The following is a 14,570-nucleotide window of genomic DNA, read 5'->3' on the forward strand; positions in this document are numbered from 1 at the left end:
CACCTCATGAACTTTGAGGAGCTAGTGAATAAATTCAGCCTTCCTTTTTACCGTTTTTTTACAAATTAGGCACTTTATTCATACTACATATCCAGTCTTTCCCAACCTGCCACCAACAACTCTGATCGATTCAGTGCTTAACTTAGACCCAGCCCGGAGGTGTACTATCTCATCTATTTATAATTCTTTAGATTGTCAGAGCCCTTTACATATTCGTTCTTTAAAGCAGAAGTGGGAGGAGGAGACAGGGACCACTATATCGGACAATCGATGGAAGCAGATATGCAAACTGGTTCATTCTTCTTCAATTTGTGCTAAACATGGTCTATTGCAGTGCAAGGTAGTTTTTAGAGTACATTACACCAACGCTCGTCTTGCAAAAATTTACCCCACTACCACTGACAGCTGCAATAGATGCAAACAATCACCCGCTAACGACACGCATATGTTCTGGACATGTCCTAACCTAGCTGGTTTTTGGCGCCAGATTTTTGACACTCTGGAAAACGTGACTGGCACAAACTGGGCGAACGATGCATGTATAGCACTTTTTGGCTGCCCTCCCCTATCTCCCACTCTACCCGCGCCAACACGGCATCTAATCGCTTTCACGACCTTATTAGCGAGACGTTTTATTTTACTTAAGTGGAAACATGCACTTCCTCCATCATTCAATAGTTGGCTCAAAGAGGTTCTGACTCATTTAAAGTTAGAAAAGATAAGACTCTCGCTCTCCGGTAGGGAAAATATTTTTCACGAAACCTGGCAGCCCTTTAGAGACTACCTGGATGGATTAATAATCTCCGCAGAATAGCAACCAGATGCCCTGCCCCACCCCCTCCCCTCTTAATTTCATTTTGAGGCTTGTTTTTTTAAATTGTATTTAATTGTATTTATTTTTTAATTATTTATTTATTTTTCTCTCTTTTTTCTCTCTCTCCATAGCATTCAAGCCTACCTACTGTGCTACGGTATGCTCGAATGGTGCGTTTTGTTTTCCTTGAATTTTATGTATTTTCTTTTAAAATTTCCATTACTATTATTTTGTTTTTGTGTGTGTGGGTATGTGTGTGCGTATGTGTGGTTTGTGTAAAATAGATGAGGACTTGCTCACGATACAGCCAAACATAACTCCTGTTTTGTTTTTTGTTTTTCTCTCTCATGGCAAAGACAAAGTGTTGTTATCAACCTATCCTTTGTTAATATTATTATTATTATTTTTCTTTTTTTTTATCCTATCTACATCAAATGTGCCATGAAAAAGACTATCTGATCTGTTATCTCAGATGATGCTGAGAACTACTAAATCATGTCAATGTATTCCAAAGCTCAAATAAAAAGATGTATACAAAAAAAAAGATCTCACTCCGTGGCGTCAAAATCATAACAAGAACGGTGAGCAAAGAGAGCTGGGACCACAGTAACAAAGGCTACTATCCGTAACACAATGCGACGCCAGGGACTCAAATCCTGCACTGCCAGACGTGTCCCCGTGCTGAGGAAAGCACGCGTCCAGGCCCGTCTGCGGTTCGCTAGAGAGCATTTGGATGATCAAGAAGAGGACTGGGAGAATGTATTATGGTCAGATGAAACCAAAATAGAACTTTTTGGTAGAAACACAGGTTCTCGTGTTTGGAGGAGAAAGAATGCTGAATTGCATCTGAAGAACACCATAGCCACTGTGAAGCATGGGGGTGGAAACATCATGCTTTGAGGCTGTTTTTCTGCAAAGGGACCAGGACGACTGATCTGTGTAAAGGAAAGAATAAATGGGGCCATGCATCGAGAGATTTTGAGTGAAAATCTCCTTCCATCAGCAAGGCCATTGAAGATGAGACGTGGCTGGATCTTTCAGCATGACAATGATCCCAAACACACAGCCAGGGCAACAAAGGAGTGGCTTCGTAAGAAGCATTTCAAGGTCCTGGCGTGGCCTTGCCAGTCTCCAGATCTCAACCCCATAGAAAATCTGTGGAGGGAGTTGAAAGTCCGTGTTGCCCAACGACAGCCCCAAAACATCACTGCTCTAGAGGAGATCTGCATGGAGGAATGGGCCAAAATACCAGCAACAGTGTGTGAAAAGCTTGTGAAGAGTTACAGAAAACCTTTGGCCTCCGTTATTGCCAACAAAGGGTACATAACAAAGTATTGAGATAAAACTTTTGGTATTGACCAAATACTTATTTTCCACCATGATTTGCAAATAAATTCTTTAAAAATCAAACAATGTGATTTTGTGGTTTTTTTTTTTTTCCACATTCTGTCTCTCATGGTTGAGGTTTACTCATGTTGACAATTACAGGCCTCTCTAATATTTTCAAGTGGGAGAACTTGCACAATTAGTGGTTAACTAAATACTTATTTGCCCCATTGTATATTAACTCTATCAAGTCAGGCTTATCTACATTAAGTTCTTCAATGTATAATTATTTAGCCAGTACCCCTTGTCGAACACACTAACCCAACCTTTTCTCAAGAGAATGACTGCTAGCAGATGTAAACGACAAATGCTAACCATGTAATAGTTTCTTTGCTGATTCTTTTTGTGTGGACGTGATGTACGTACAAGTCAAAAAGGTGACAGGTGAGCTTTCTCGAACTGCACCCCGATTGCGTTTATTAAGGCCCCTTGGTACGAATTGTTTACTGTATATTTATTCTGTTATGATGCTTCAGATGTGATTCATTTATTTTGTTTTTGTAACATGTAACATTTTGTGAATATCATATCACCAGGAGCAACTTGGGGTTCAGTATCTTGCTCAAGGATGCATGTGACGAGGTCGCCAGGGCTGAAAATTGAATCCACAACCTTTGGGTTGGAAAACGACTACTCTACCCCTAAGCCACGTCGCTCCAGAAAAGTGGATTAGAAAAGAATTTTTGCCAAGCAGAGACAGCGCTGCTGCCGCAGGGACACGCGTGGACGTGTACACAGGTGCGTGTTCGCCCAGAGTGGTCGACCCAATCCCACTCTATTGAAAGTAAGAAAAGAGGCTTTTTGGGGCAGATAAAATGTCAAGGCTCTGTGTACTCATCAGGGCATTGGTAGAGGGGCATGCAGGCCAGAGTAGAAATGTATTTTAAATTAGCTCTAAAAATCTTGTATAGTCCTTTAAAACACATCTGCTGCAATGGTTTGTGGCGTTCAAGTCACGAAGCTTGTCGGTTTAGCAACTGTAAGCAAGGAAGGGCGGAGACTTTGCGAAAGGCCAACTGGGACCCCGCGGTAGCTCAGGGATAAAATAAGAATTTAATAAACACAGGCCTACCTTGTTAAAGAATTTAACAGGAGCAGCTATCGAACCCGTTTCTCTGAGGTAGTCAAACCAGTTAAATGGCAGCTTAGTGTATCCTAGAGGAAAGAGTCAATTGAAACCAGAATAAAAAAATAAGTTGCTAAAAGATGTTTTTTTGTTGTTGTTTTTTTTTGTTTTTTTTTAATCAAAATGTGACACGGTTACAAATGTTGTTAGTGTCTTTTGCTAATAGAAAAATTAAATATTGGAATTGATTTAATAAATATTGTTGTACCATACCTCGAGGGGAGGTCAGTTCAATGTTGTTGATTTCACAGAAGCCAACAGGGAAGATGGAAGGTGAGGTTCCATGATAGCAAAACCAGTCTGATCCATCAACCGCCTCAGAACCATCAATTCCGATCATAAGATACCCGTCTGCCAACACCTTAATAGCACATATTGGCCATGGTTAGTTGTCGCGTAAAAATTCATGCAATACAGTATGTGGAAAAGATGAATAAATAAAAGAACACTAACCTTTCTTACAGTGGCTACACATATCGCTGAGAGATTAAGAGGGTCAATAGCTTCCAACTTCATGCCATCTTTGAACCAATCTCCACTTTGGTCCACATCCCTAACCTGAGGATGATTGATTGATTGATTGAAATTAGTCTTAGGACAATTATAAATGAAACAATATAATGTGCAAAATCCATTTTCCAAAGTAATGGCACAGCAAGGTCTATTACTTTTTTTGTTTCACACCGAAGACATTCAGATCAAAAGCTTAACGGGACAGAACTTCAGAATTCCAGCTTTTATGTCATTTCACGTTTTGATTTTCGTCTTATGGACGAAAATACTTACTGATCCTAATCATATTTTAGTCGTTTCAAAATTCTTCTTTGCCTAGTAGGCAAACGATTACTCAAAATGTTTTCGTTTGTAATATTAAGAAGTTTTAGACCAAAAACAAATAAGTAAATGTTTCCAACAATTTTGAATGAACACTGAGAGACAAATACATATTGTAGCATCTATAAAGACAACGCCAACTTCGAGCACATATTGTAGCATCTACAAAAACTATGGCAACTTCATGATGATAATACACACTTAGCAGGAAAGCACAGTACATTATTTCTAATTTATTATACCCACCTTGACACCACCAACTGTATGAAAAAAAGGTGTCTGAGAATTTAAGACGACGTTCGCCACACTAAATGCTAATGCGATGTTAACGCTACCAGTTACATTTATTGTGTGTTGATCACAGACCTTTAAAGGCTAAAGCAACATTGCATATTCCTTCATGCAAGATATAAAATAAAAATCTAACAATATTTACAAAACAGGCAAGCCTGAAGCTTTCTGCAGAAGCCTGCCTTCAAGCTGCTGCAGGGTCCTTCTGGGGTCCCACTGTCAGTCAGCAGCGGCCATAGTTGCCCACTCAGATTCCTAAATTAAACCCTTTTTTATCAGCTCATGTTTTTGTTAATCGGCCGATGTTGGAAAAAAGTCCATATATCGGCTTGATACATCGACCGGCCGATATATTGGTCGACCTCTATTGAAAATAACCCAAAACACAGACATTAATGTTGTTCGTATAGAGATTTAACTTACAAAAGCCAGGGCTGCAGCTATTGAATATTTAAGTAATCGATTAATCTATTTATTAGTTAGTCCGAATAATCGGGTAATCGTTTACTAACATTTACTGCCTTGAAGAACAAATTTTTTGAGTTTATACTTCCGATAATATTTATTTTGGCTTGCTAAGACTGCACATTAAATGTGAATACAAAATAAAATTCCGAAGTGTTTCTTCAAATACAGAACTGCATTTTCATTAAAAAGAAATAAAAATATCTCAGCTTAGCGTCAAATGGTATAAAAAATAAATGAGGATCTAAGTACAACAAACCTCCTAACAAATTGTTCAAACACACATTCCCACAAAAAATTCTAAATATGAATGAATACATAGACAAGAATTATAAACTCAAGCAAAAACTTACAACCTTATGTTGGCCTTAACAAAGGAGTAGACGGATTCAGCCATTAGACAAGCTATGTCATATTCTCTGTCTACACTAGCGGGCAGGATATCCACCCAAATCAATACAACTAAATGCAAACACTTTCAAAACAAATGACAACGCCACTTTAATTAAACGAATCCTCGAAGCAGCAAAATTTGATTCGGAGCTTTTTTCTAATTGAATTACTCAAGTTAATGGATTCATCGTTGCAGCAGTAGATAAAACGCTTCAATATTGACACTCTCATTTTGCCCATCTTACACAAGAAACAGTGAAACACTGCCTCTTTAAATTACACCACGTTATCTAATGGTGAGTGGCACTCATATACTGACAATTAGTGCTGCAACGATTAATCTATTAACTCGAGTATTTGATTAGAAAAAAAGATTTGAATTAACGTTTGCTGCTTTGAGTATTCGTTTAATTAAAGTGGCGTTGTAATGGTTTGTTTTGAAAGTGTTTGCATTTAGCTTTATTAATTTGGGTGGATACACTGCCCCCTAGTCTGCCTCATTTCACATGGCTGAATCCAGCTGCTCCATGTTAAGACCAACCTAAGCTAAGTTTTTGTTTGCACAAGTTTTTTTAATGCATTCGTATTTCAGTTTATAGGTATATTTAGCTGTTTTTGTGGGAATATGTTTCTGAACCATTTGATAAGAGGATTGTTAAAAAAAATTTTATTTTTTTTTAAGTTAGCATTTAAGATAGCGGACCTTTGCTATGTAAGTTGTACATAGATCCTTATTTATTTTTTATACCGTTTGAGGCTCAGCTCAGGTATTTCCCTTTTTTTTTTTATCTTCCTTATCCGATTACTCGATTATTCGAACTAAATAGTTCGATTAATCGACTACTAAAATAATCGATAGGTGCAGCCCTACTGACAATAATATTATTAAAAATAAGAAAGCGATTTAAATGTCAATTTCTTATGCTAAACTGCTGAATGCCCGCCCCCCCAACCTTCAAAGACAGCTTTCTTTTTGTTCTATTTAAACCACAATCGACTGAAATGGAAAAATTTTAATCCCATTGAATATTACCTTATGGAAGAGCTGTGACGGTGCATCAACTTGACCTTCAATTGTCTTTGTTACATCTGAAAAATATATTGAATTGAGTTACAACTAATATTGAAGGATTGGAGGGAGGATAAAAACAACACTTAAGATGGAGTCAAGACTGACATTAACTGATGATATACTGTATTTACAAACTTAAAATGTATAAGTATTTGGTAGGGATGAACCTTAGTTTACAAAAAGACAAAAAGTTATTTTGTAATTGGCTGATGGGTGGAGGGCGGGAAATCTGTTGGAAATACAGAATCAAAACAATGACTTTTTAATTTGTTTTTTAATTCAGTTTTTCATTAACAAAATACACACAATGTCTTATCTAAGACAGACAAGCAAACAAAGCACACACAAAAAAAAAGATTACGGTCTCAAAGCACGTCCTTCAATTTCCACAAGATCATCCGATCCTTATTTAGCTCTTCTTTATCCGGTTAATGTTGGTGTCCTCGTTTTCGTTCTATGGTCCCTACATTTCTTCAATTTAACTTCAAATCTCATTTTTCTATTCTTAATCTTATGTAATTCTCACCATGACAAACAGCTTTTCCACCATGCAAATCCACTGCTCCTCAGTTGGCTGAGCCACTTTATTTTTTCAGCAACACTCTAACAAGAATCATCCTCCTTTTGTATTGTTTTTCGGGTTCTCTAAATGTTCTTGGTTTCCCATATCCTAGTATTTTTCTCAAGTAATTTAAAAATTTTCAAGTCGTTTTAAATTGTGTCCCAATATTCTTTTTCATTTTGGCAAGACCACAATTTGTGTTTAGGTCCTACATCCATATGTCCGCATTGCCTGGTATACCAGACTCACCGTTGTTCCAGCGATTGAGTCTGGCGACCGTCCGGCGGATCAAATTTCGAGGGCGGCGCAAGCCACAGCAAACAGACAGCGGAGTGGACCACTCAGCGACAGGCAGACGTGACGTTGTTAAAGCGACAAGTAATTAGCGTGAGCGGAGAATGGAGAAGTTTATTCAACATGGCTAGCGCGAGCCATGTAGACTGTTGTCAACAGTGTTGTTAATAACGGCGTTACAATATAACGGCGTTACTAACGGCGTTATTTTTTTCAGTAGTGGGTAATCAATTAATTACTTTTCTCATCGTGGCAACGCCGTTACCGTTACTGAGGACGGAAAGGCATGCGTTACTATGCGTTACTATACTGGTTGAAAAGTCTGAGGGAGACGGACTCACCGAGACGACAGAGCAGAGCAGGAGTGGGGAGAGGCAAGAAAGTTGTGACGCCGAGCAGACGCGATGCTAGGTAGCTCCAATAATACATGTTGTAGCCGATAGCCTACAAACTACGCCCGCATGTTATGGTAGATATGGTAGACATGGTAGATATCACATGTACTGTATATAGATATAACTAGATGCAAAATGACAGACATTGCACTAAATGCGTTAGTAGACAGCCGCCATCTTGAAGCAGTATACTTTTTAGGACGGCTCTGTTGTAGAGAACCTTCCTAGCGAACCTAAGTAACTTTTTATATAAAATACTTCTAAATCGGCAAAATCTTGACTTGAATCTATCTTTAAATAATGAAACAGTTTTAAAACTTTCATATGTCGAAAGTAGAGAGAAGGGAACTAATGCAATAATGGGAGCAATTCTAACAACTTTTAACAGTTGATCCAGGGTAAAGAGTAAATTAGGGTAAAGAATTGGGCTCGGGCCAATTGTACCAAAAACCTTCACAAAAAACTTCACATAGTGTGGCCAGTTTTTTTTTTTTTGTTTTTGTTTTTTTTTTTTTGAGGGAAAAAAAAAAAAAAAAGTAATTATCACCAATTACTTTGCCAAGTAACTAATTACTCTTACATTCAGGTAATTGAGTTACTAACGCAATTACTTTTTGGGAGAAGTAATTTGTAACTATAATTAATTACTTTTTTTCAGTAAGATTAACAACACTGGTTGTCAATGACTTGTTTTGATGTGTTTTTGGTCATTTAAAACTGGTTTTACCGTGGATTGGAACATATTCTCGGCTCTCCCGTTCGCCATCTGTGTTGTTGTAGACACGACTTTCGGCGCGCAAGAGTGACGTTACACGTCACGCAAATAAACAAACCTGATTGGACGATTGATTTTGTACCTTGCTCGAGAGGCCGTTAATGGGCTGGGTCCCAGACTATTTCTCACAGTGTTTGAAAAATACAGGGAGAATAGTCTGGCTGTGCCAGGCAAATGTCCGCATGCTCTCCAGCACGGTTGTTGTAGTATACCAGCTCTTTTCTTAAACGGGGGGGGGGGCTTAGTATATTTTGCCATATAAATTCTCTCCAAACCTTGGAACAAGTAGATGTGCACTGCATCTGTGTCATAACAGTCCTTTATTTGTATGTCTTGATACTGGTCTTTCATCTTCAGTTCAAATCGTTTCGTTTGTTGCCCCCACATCAAACACACATTTATATATAAATGTTGTCAATCATTTGTGCTACGTTATTTGTGTTTGTGCTATAAAAAGTGTCGTTTGTGCTTTTATCCTTTTCTAGATATTTACAATATTTTTATACGTCAATCTGAGGCCTCCCATTTTAATTAAAAATGGCTAAAAATTGTGTCAATCGTTTGTGCTTCATTTGTGCTCATCGTTTTTGAGATATGAATTTTGAGTGATGGCGTCACACAGTCCCCCATTTCTTGCAAAATGGACCAGAAATGGTGCTATTAGTTTGTGCTACATTTGTGCTGTACCCGTTTAATAGCTATAGAGATAATAATTTCGAGTGATGATGTCACTAAGACGGCAACATAAACGAGCACAAACAACTGGCACCATTGCGGTCCCGTTCCACCATAGATTGGGAGTGTGGGGGGTGGGGGGGGGGGGGGGGCTGTGTGACTTCACTACAAATTAAAAGCATAATATCTACACATTTTATTAGCACACAGCACTAATGACTGACATCATTTTTATATAAATTTGCATCTAATGGGGAAAGACTTGAAGGAGGTCAAATCGCTGGCTTAATTTCTCAAAACTCTACAGCTTGCCTCCCTCAACTGTCAGTAGGTTTGCTCCCTGCTCCAGTAGTTAAGTAATTTTTCAACACACCCAGCCTTCTGCTACTCTAGCTATCAGGAAGCTCATCAGCTCATTGCTCTGATCACTGCCACCTGCACCTTGTTACCAGCTGCTCTGGGTGTGTGTATTTAAGCCATTGGTATCCAAACATTTAGTGTCAGTTTGACTCGGACTGTGTTTGTTGGCCTTCCTCAACTGATCATCGCATTTGACCCAACCTGCTAGAACCAACCTGTTCATCCCGACAACTACGGGTCTCCAGCTTCCGAACTTCGTACCCCATTCCTGGCCACGCCATATCCTGCTCAACCTTTGGAAGTTCGTGAAACGCAACTGGTTCTCCTGTCCCGTACCTGATATCAACCATTTTGCATATTGCTGTAACACCTCTTTTCGCCCACTCCCTAAACCCTCTATCGTTCAGTCTTGGGGTAAATCCTTTAGCAAACGCAAAGGTACTTAGAATTTTTGTTTCCTTTTCTAAATCATAACTTTCATTAGTTTTACATATATCTATTGTATTTTTGGTCGTCTCTCAATTGGCTGCATGCCGGTAGTTTTTATAGGGATGTCCCGATCTGATCGCGTGAAAAGCATAATTTTCTGCTTCATACTTGTACAGCCTCTCACTCTCTCTCCTGCTGATTTTTCTGATCAGCAGTGCACTGGATTTGCTTGTTAAAGTTAACGATGATTGACAGGTGTTGAAGCCTTGATATTGCCAGAGACGCTTGGGAGCGCGGCCTTCAGAGGCGCCAAACGCGTTAATCATCATTTAGCTTGTTAAACAGTTGCGGTAGTGTGCTGTGGCAACTCAGGCTACGTCTACACTAGGACGGATAATGGCCTTAAATGTGTAATTAGTTGGACTATATGGCATGTTGGCCACACTAGTATGCCTATTATCCGGATCAGTTATACTGATAATATAGACGGGTAATGTTACCCGCCGCCTACGCGCCACCTAATATGGACTGCTGTCACTATACAACATTCGGATATTCAGGAAAGGGGCGTCATGCCGTCCCTGTTTTTAGTACGAGATGACAGTAGGTCTGTCGCGATAACAAATTTTAGTGTGCGATAATTATTCTCATAAATTATTGCGATATGCGATATTATTGCGCCCCCCCTATTTTTTTTTAACCAATTTACAATAACACAGTGAGAATACAGTATATGTATATTAATAGATCAAGTACACCCATTTAAACGCGATAAATATTTACTCTTAAATTCAAAAATACTTTTTATGAAATCCCAACTAAAAACAATAGACCATGCCTCTTAAGTAAAAAACAATAATATTGATACCGCACAGAAACACAGAATAAATAAAATGTGTTTTTAAAAAAATGCACTTAATAACTTAAGCATTTAGGCAAATGAAAACTTTTCTCGTCATAGCTTCTGCAATGGTGTTCCATAGGGTAAGTCATGCAGGGGAAGTCATGGTTCGTTACGATTTTTGAAACTGGGGACACGATTTTCGATCCGATTCAATACATTTAATGCTCTGTAAAAAAAATAACAATTATTTGTTCCTTTTTTTTTCCTTTTTTTTTTCTTTTTTTTGCTAACGACCAAAAATTAAATTGCCATCATATAAACATGCATTTTAGTGCATAATATTTATGTGCTTACTTCTTACTGATCTGAAAATTTTTTGGATAAAAGTGCTGAGAACAATACTGTTTGTAAAGTGAGTCAGGGCACACTGTTGATTGCTACAGCTCTCTTAGCAGCTAGGTTTACTACATGAGCAAGACATCCTATTTGTGGTCCGAATTCATCTGTGTCACGTACTGAATTAACAATATTTGCAACATTATCTTTAGTCACTGGTATGGATTGATTTGGCCTTCTTAACTTCCATTCAGTCATGATAGTTTAGAATTCATCGATGTAGTATATGGACTACGTGTCCCATAATCACTCTGGGCTCACGTAGCCAGTGGCATGGGACGTAGCACATCTAGTTTGCCATTTCATGACATCTATGTGTGAGCGCATTAAAAAAGTTAGCAAGCGCCGCTGAAGTCCCGTCTGCTCATTACTACACAACACCAGCATATGACAATCGACTTTCACAAACAGGACGAGTTTGAAGCACAGGGCTCTTAATTTCATTCAGCTGTTTGTTGTCAAAGTGAGGTTATTCGTAGCAGCCAAGTCGGTAACAATGTTTTGGCGGACTTCGTTGTAAATATCCAGCGTTGTGCCGAAAAATAGCCGCCCAGCGTGAAATGTCACTCCTGACGGAAGTGCCCACACGTCAACAACACCGACACACCATAGATGGTCCACAGTCACTCCGGAGCACTGACGCGGCCGGTATACTTTGAACAATAGAATATAATGGGAACGATTGGCTCCGGCGCTAGTTTTTGCCGGACCTGGAACGAAGATGCATTTAGCGCAATTGGTAAGGAGGAATCCGAACTTTTAACAGCACGTCTGTCGCACGTGCACGCGAGGCGATAAATGCAAGCGGAAAAATTACCGCCTTCATTTTTATTTATCGCGCGATAAATGGAATTATTGCATATTGCGACAGGCTTAGATGACCGCATGTAAACAATGGAAGCGGACGATCACGACGTGGCATTCCTGCTCCTCTTTTGTTTTCCACACATTTTTCTTGAACCTTTAAACTACGTCTCAATAATATGCTTCAATTCAGTCCCTATTTCGGGTCCTCCCATTGCGGATGAGGTGGAGATGAGCATTTTTTACGGAGCTCGCTTCCCGAGTTGTCTCACATCAGCCAGCTGCGGGGCTGGCCCCTCCCAACTCAATGCCGACCGAACATAAGTACTGTATATAAAAATGCATAGAGGAAAATTAAACCCAAAAAGTGACCTGCGAGGTACCCCCAGTCAAAGAGGCGCACGATCAGTTTTTTTCCCCCAAGTCATTTTCTGAACTTCAAAACTGTTGCCACTTTCAGGATCGCCACTTTTATGTACAAGCAGCCTGGTTGTGGCTTCCAAGAAATATACCCAGCGCCACAAAATATGCTTCTATTTGTTATTTTCCAAGTGGTGACAGCGCAACTGAGCATCGTTTGTATCCCAAGTAATGATGTCAGGGTTTCGTTGTTTTATAAAGATTTCTTTCAATCACAACTCGGCTCCTGTTCGTAAAAGCCGAGCGTGCGCTCTCTTCCACTCTCGCTCCTGCATGATGCGCTTGATTGCGATCACGGAAAAACACAGTGATCACAAAATAATGACAGTCTAGAAGGTGTAGTAATTTCGAAATTTGCCAAGGGCAAGGAGTGAGTTTCCGGTTCAGAGGTAAACCGCGCGGGCGATGACTTAACACATGAGGCTTCTCCTCTTTGCGCAAATGCAGGCGTACCTTGCAGAAGCAGGGGGCCCCTTAAACGCACCTTAAACGAAGTGTGGACAGGTGTAAAAATACTCAGCAAAATACCCTGGAGAAAATTATCTGTCCTAGTGTAGACGTAGCCTTAGTGTGTGGGTGTGTGTGGGTAAGTGAGCAGCTGTTCTCAACAGCGTGAGCGGATTTGAGTGGACTCAGTCAATGGAGCATTTAAGAAAGACAAGCATTTTCTATGTTATTCTTGTTCAAAACAAATTCACATTATGAAAGTGGTATGGTGGGAGAGTAACATGTTTGGCATTTTGTTTTTTGGGAACAAAAAAATCGGTATCGGGACTCTATCAGCAGATTCTCAAAATCAGGTGACTCGGGTGCGGGAAATCCCTACTTTTTTAAACAACTCCTTATGGGCTATTAAGTTCCGCACCTCAACATTGATTTTCCATTTTTCTTTCCATTTTATAGCCTTCATTCTTCCTTTATAACCTTCCTTACACCAGCAAATCAAAGGCCTGATTTGTGCTGCATAGAAATATTCTTGTAAACTTTGCAAAGCCAGTCCCCCTTTGGCAGCTGTAGAGTCTTTATTTCCCATCCAAATAAACAGTGGGATCGACTTTTCCCATTGTATAAATAGTGTTTTTTTTTTTTTTTAATCTTTACTGGCAGGGACTGGAACAAATAAGAGTCTTGGCAAAACATTCACGGTATCTTAACCACCTCTATCCTTGAGCTGAAGCCCAAAACCATATCTGACCACCTTTCAAAGACGATTCTTATTTCTTGATTATAGTTTTTCGTATAATTAACAGATTGTCTATTCCCTTGACTATATTAACTCACAAATATGTTATTGATTCAGCTGTCCAATTTATTTTCTTCATATCCTTAATCTCCTGTTCATTGTCAAAAATTGAGCATTTCCCATAATCTTCCCATTGCCATATCAACCTCGGGAAATTCTCATTTGGTTGTTGCAAACAAACCCATATGTCATCTGCAAACAATCCCTTTTTGTGTTCTTCCTTTCCAATTGCCACTCCTTGAATATTGTCTTCCTGTTTTATCATTTCTGATCACAATAACATCTTTTACAATCCACTTTTAAAATGGTATAATCTCAGTTTAACCATTAAGAATATAGTCACAAATGTCAAGTTCCAGGGACTGACTCGTTGCAGCTTTACTTAATACAAGCTATACGGCTTGTGCTGGGTTGTTGGGGCCAAGGTTTGTTAAATCGACACATAAGAAACCTCGAAATGTGGGCTTCCCCATTTTTTTTTTCAATGTATGTTGGATGGATTTACCAAGCAGTACAGCCTGGCGTTGCTCAGGTGAAAAAGTGAAAATTGGCATTTTCTGTGCTAACGTTTGGATTTTCGAATTCTCCGCACTAAATGGAGGCCTAAAGAGATAAAACTCATTTATGAACACTCGTTTATAAATCAACTCAAACTCAAAATTCGTAAATATTTTTGTGTCTTGTTGTGGCGCACTCGAAACTACAACGGATCATCTCAGCACCTTTAAATATGTACATGAAACCGCGAAGTTTGAAAACCAACTGCGACAATTCAATCGCAAGAGTCTTTTGCCCAAAAGTTGGCGCTGTCGCTTCCACAATCAGGTTGCATTTTCTATGCTAATTTTGAGGGTTTCGAATTAATTTTCCGCACAAAATGCAGGGCTACAGAGATCAAACCCATAGAACACTTCCACACACATAGAGCAGAACTGTGTAAAATTTCATCAAAATCCGCCCAGCCTTTCGGCGTTCATAGGGAACGAATACAA

At 39.2% G+C, this 14,570-nt stretch overlaps 1 protein-coding gene across 2 annotated transcripts in view; it reads right to left on the reverse strand.

The window, feature by feature from the left end:
• Nucleotides 1–14,570, reverse strand: part of mbtd1 (mbt domain containing 1) — a 95,086-nt gene that overhangs the window by 29,795 nt on the left and 50,721 nt on the right. For both annotated transcript variants that reach the window (XM_057825449.1, XM_057825451.1), the window contains exons 10-13: nt 6,343–6,398; nt 3,780–3,884; nt 3,540–3,687; nt 3,273–3,355 (exon numbers count right to left, since the gene is read on the reverse strand). In XM_057825449.1, the coding sequence (XP_057681432.1) occupies nt 3,273–3,355; nt 3,540–3,687; nt 3,780–3,884; nt 6,343–6,398 (392 nt within the window). The remainder of the gene's footprint in view (nt 1–3,272; nt 3,356–3,539; nt 3,688–3,779; nt 3,885–6,342; nt 6,399–14,570) is intronic.

Source organism: Corythoichthys intestinalis, chromosome 21, assembly GCF_030265065.1.
Source record: "Corythoichthys intestinalis isolate RoL2023-P3 chromosome 21, ASM3026506v1, whole genome shotgun sequence".
NCBI lineage: Eukaryota > Metazoa > Chordata > Actinopteri > Syngnathiformes > Syngnathidae > Corythoichthys > Corythoichthys intestinalis.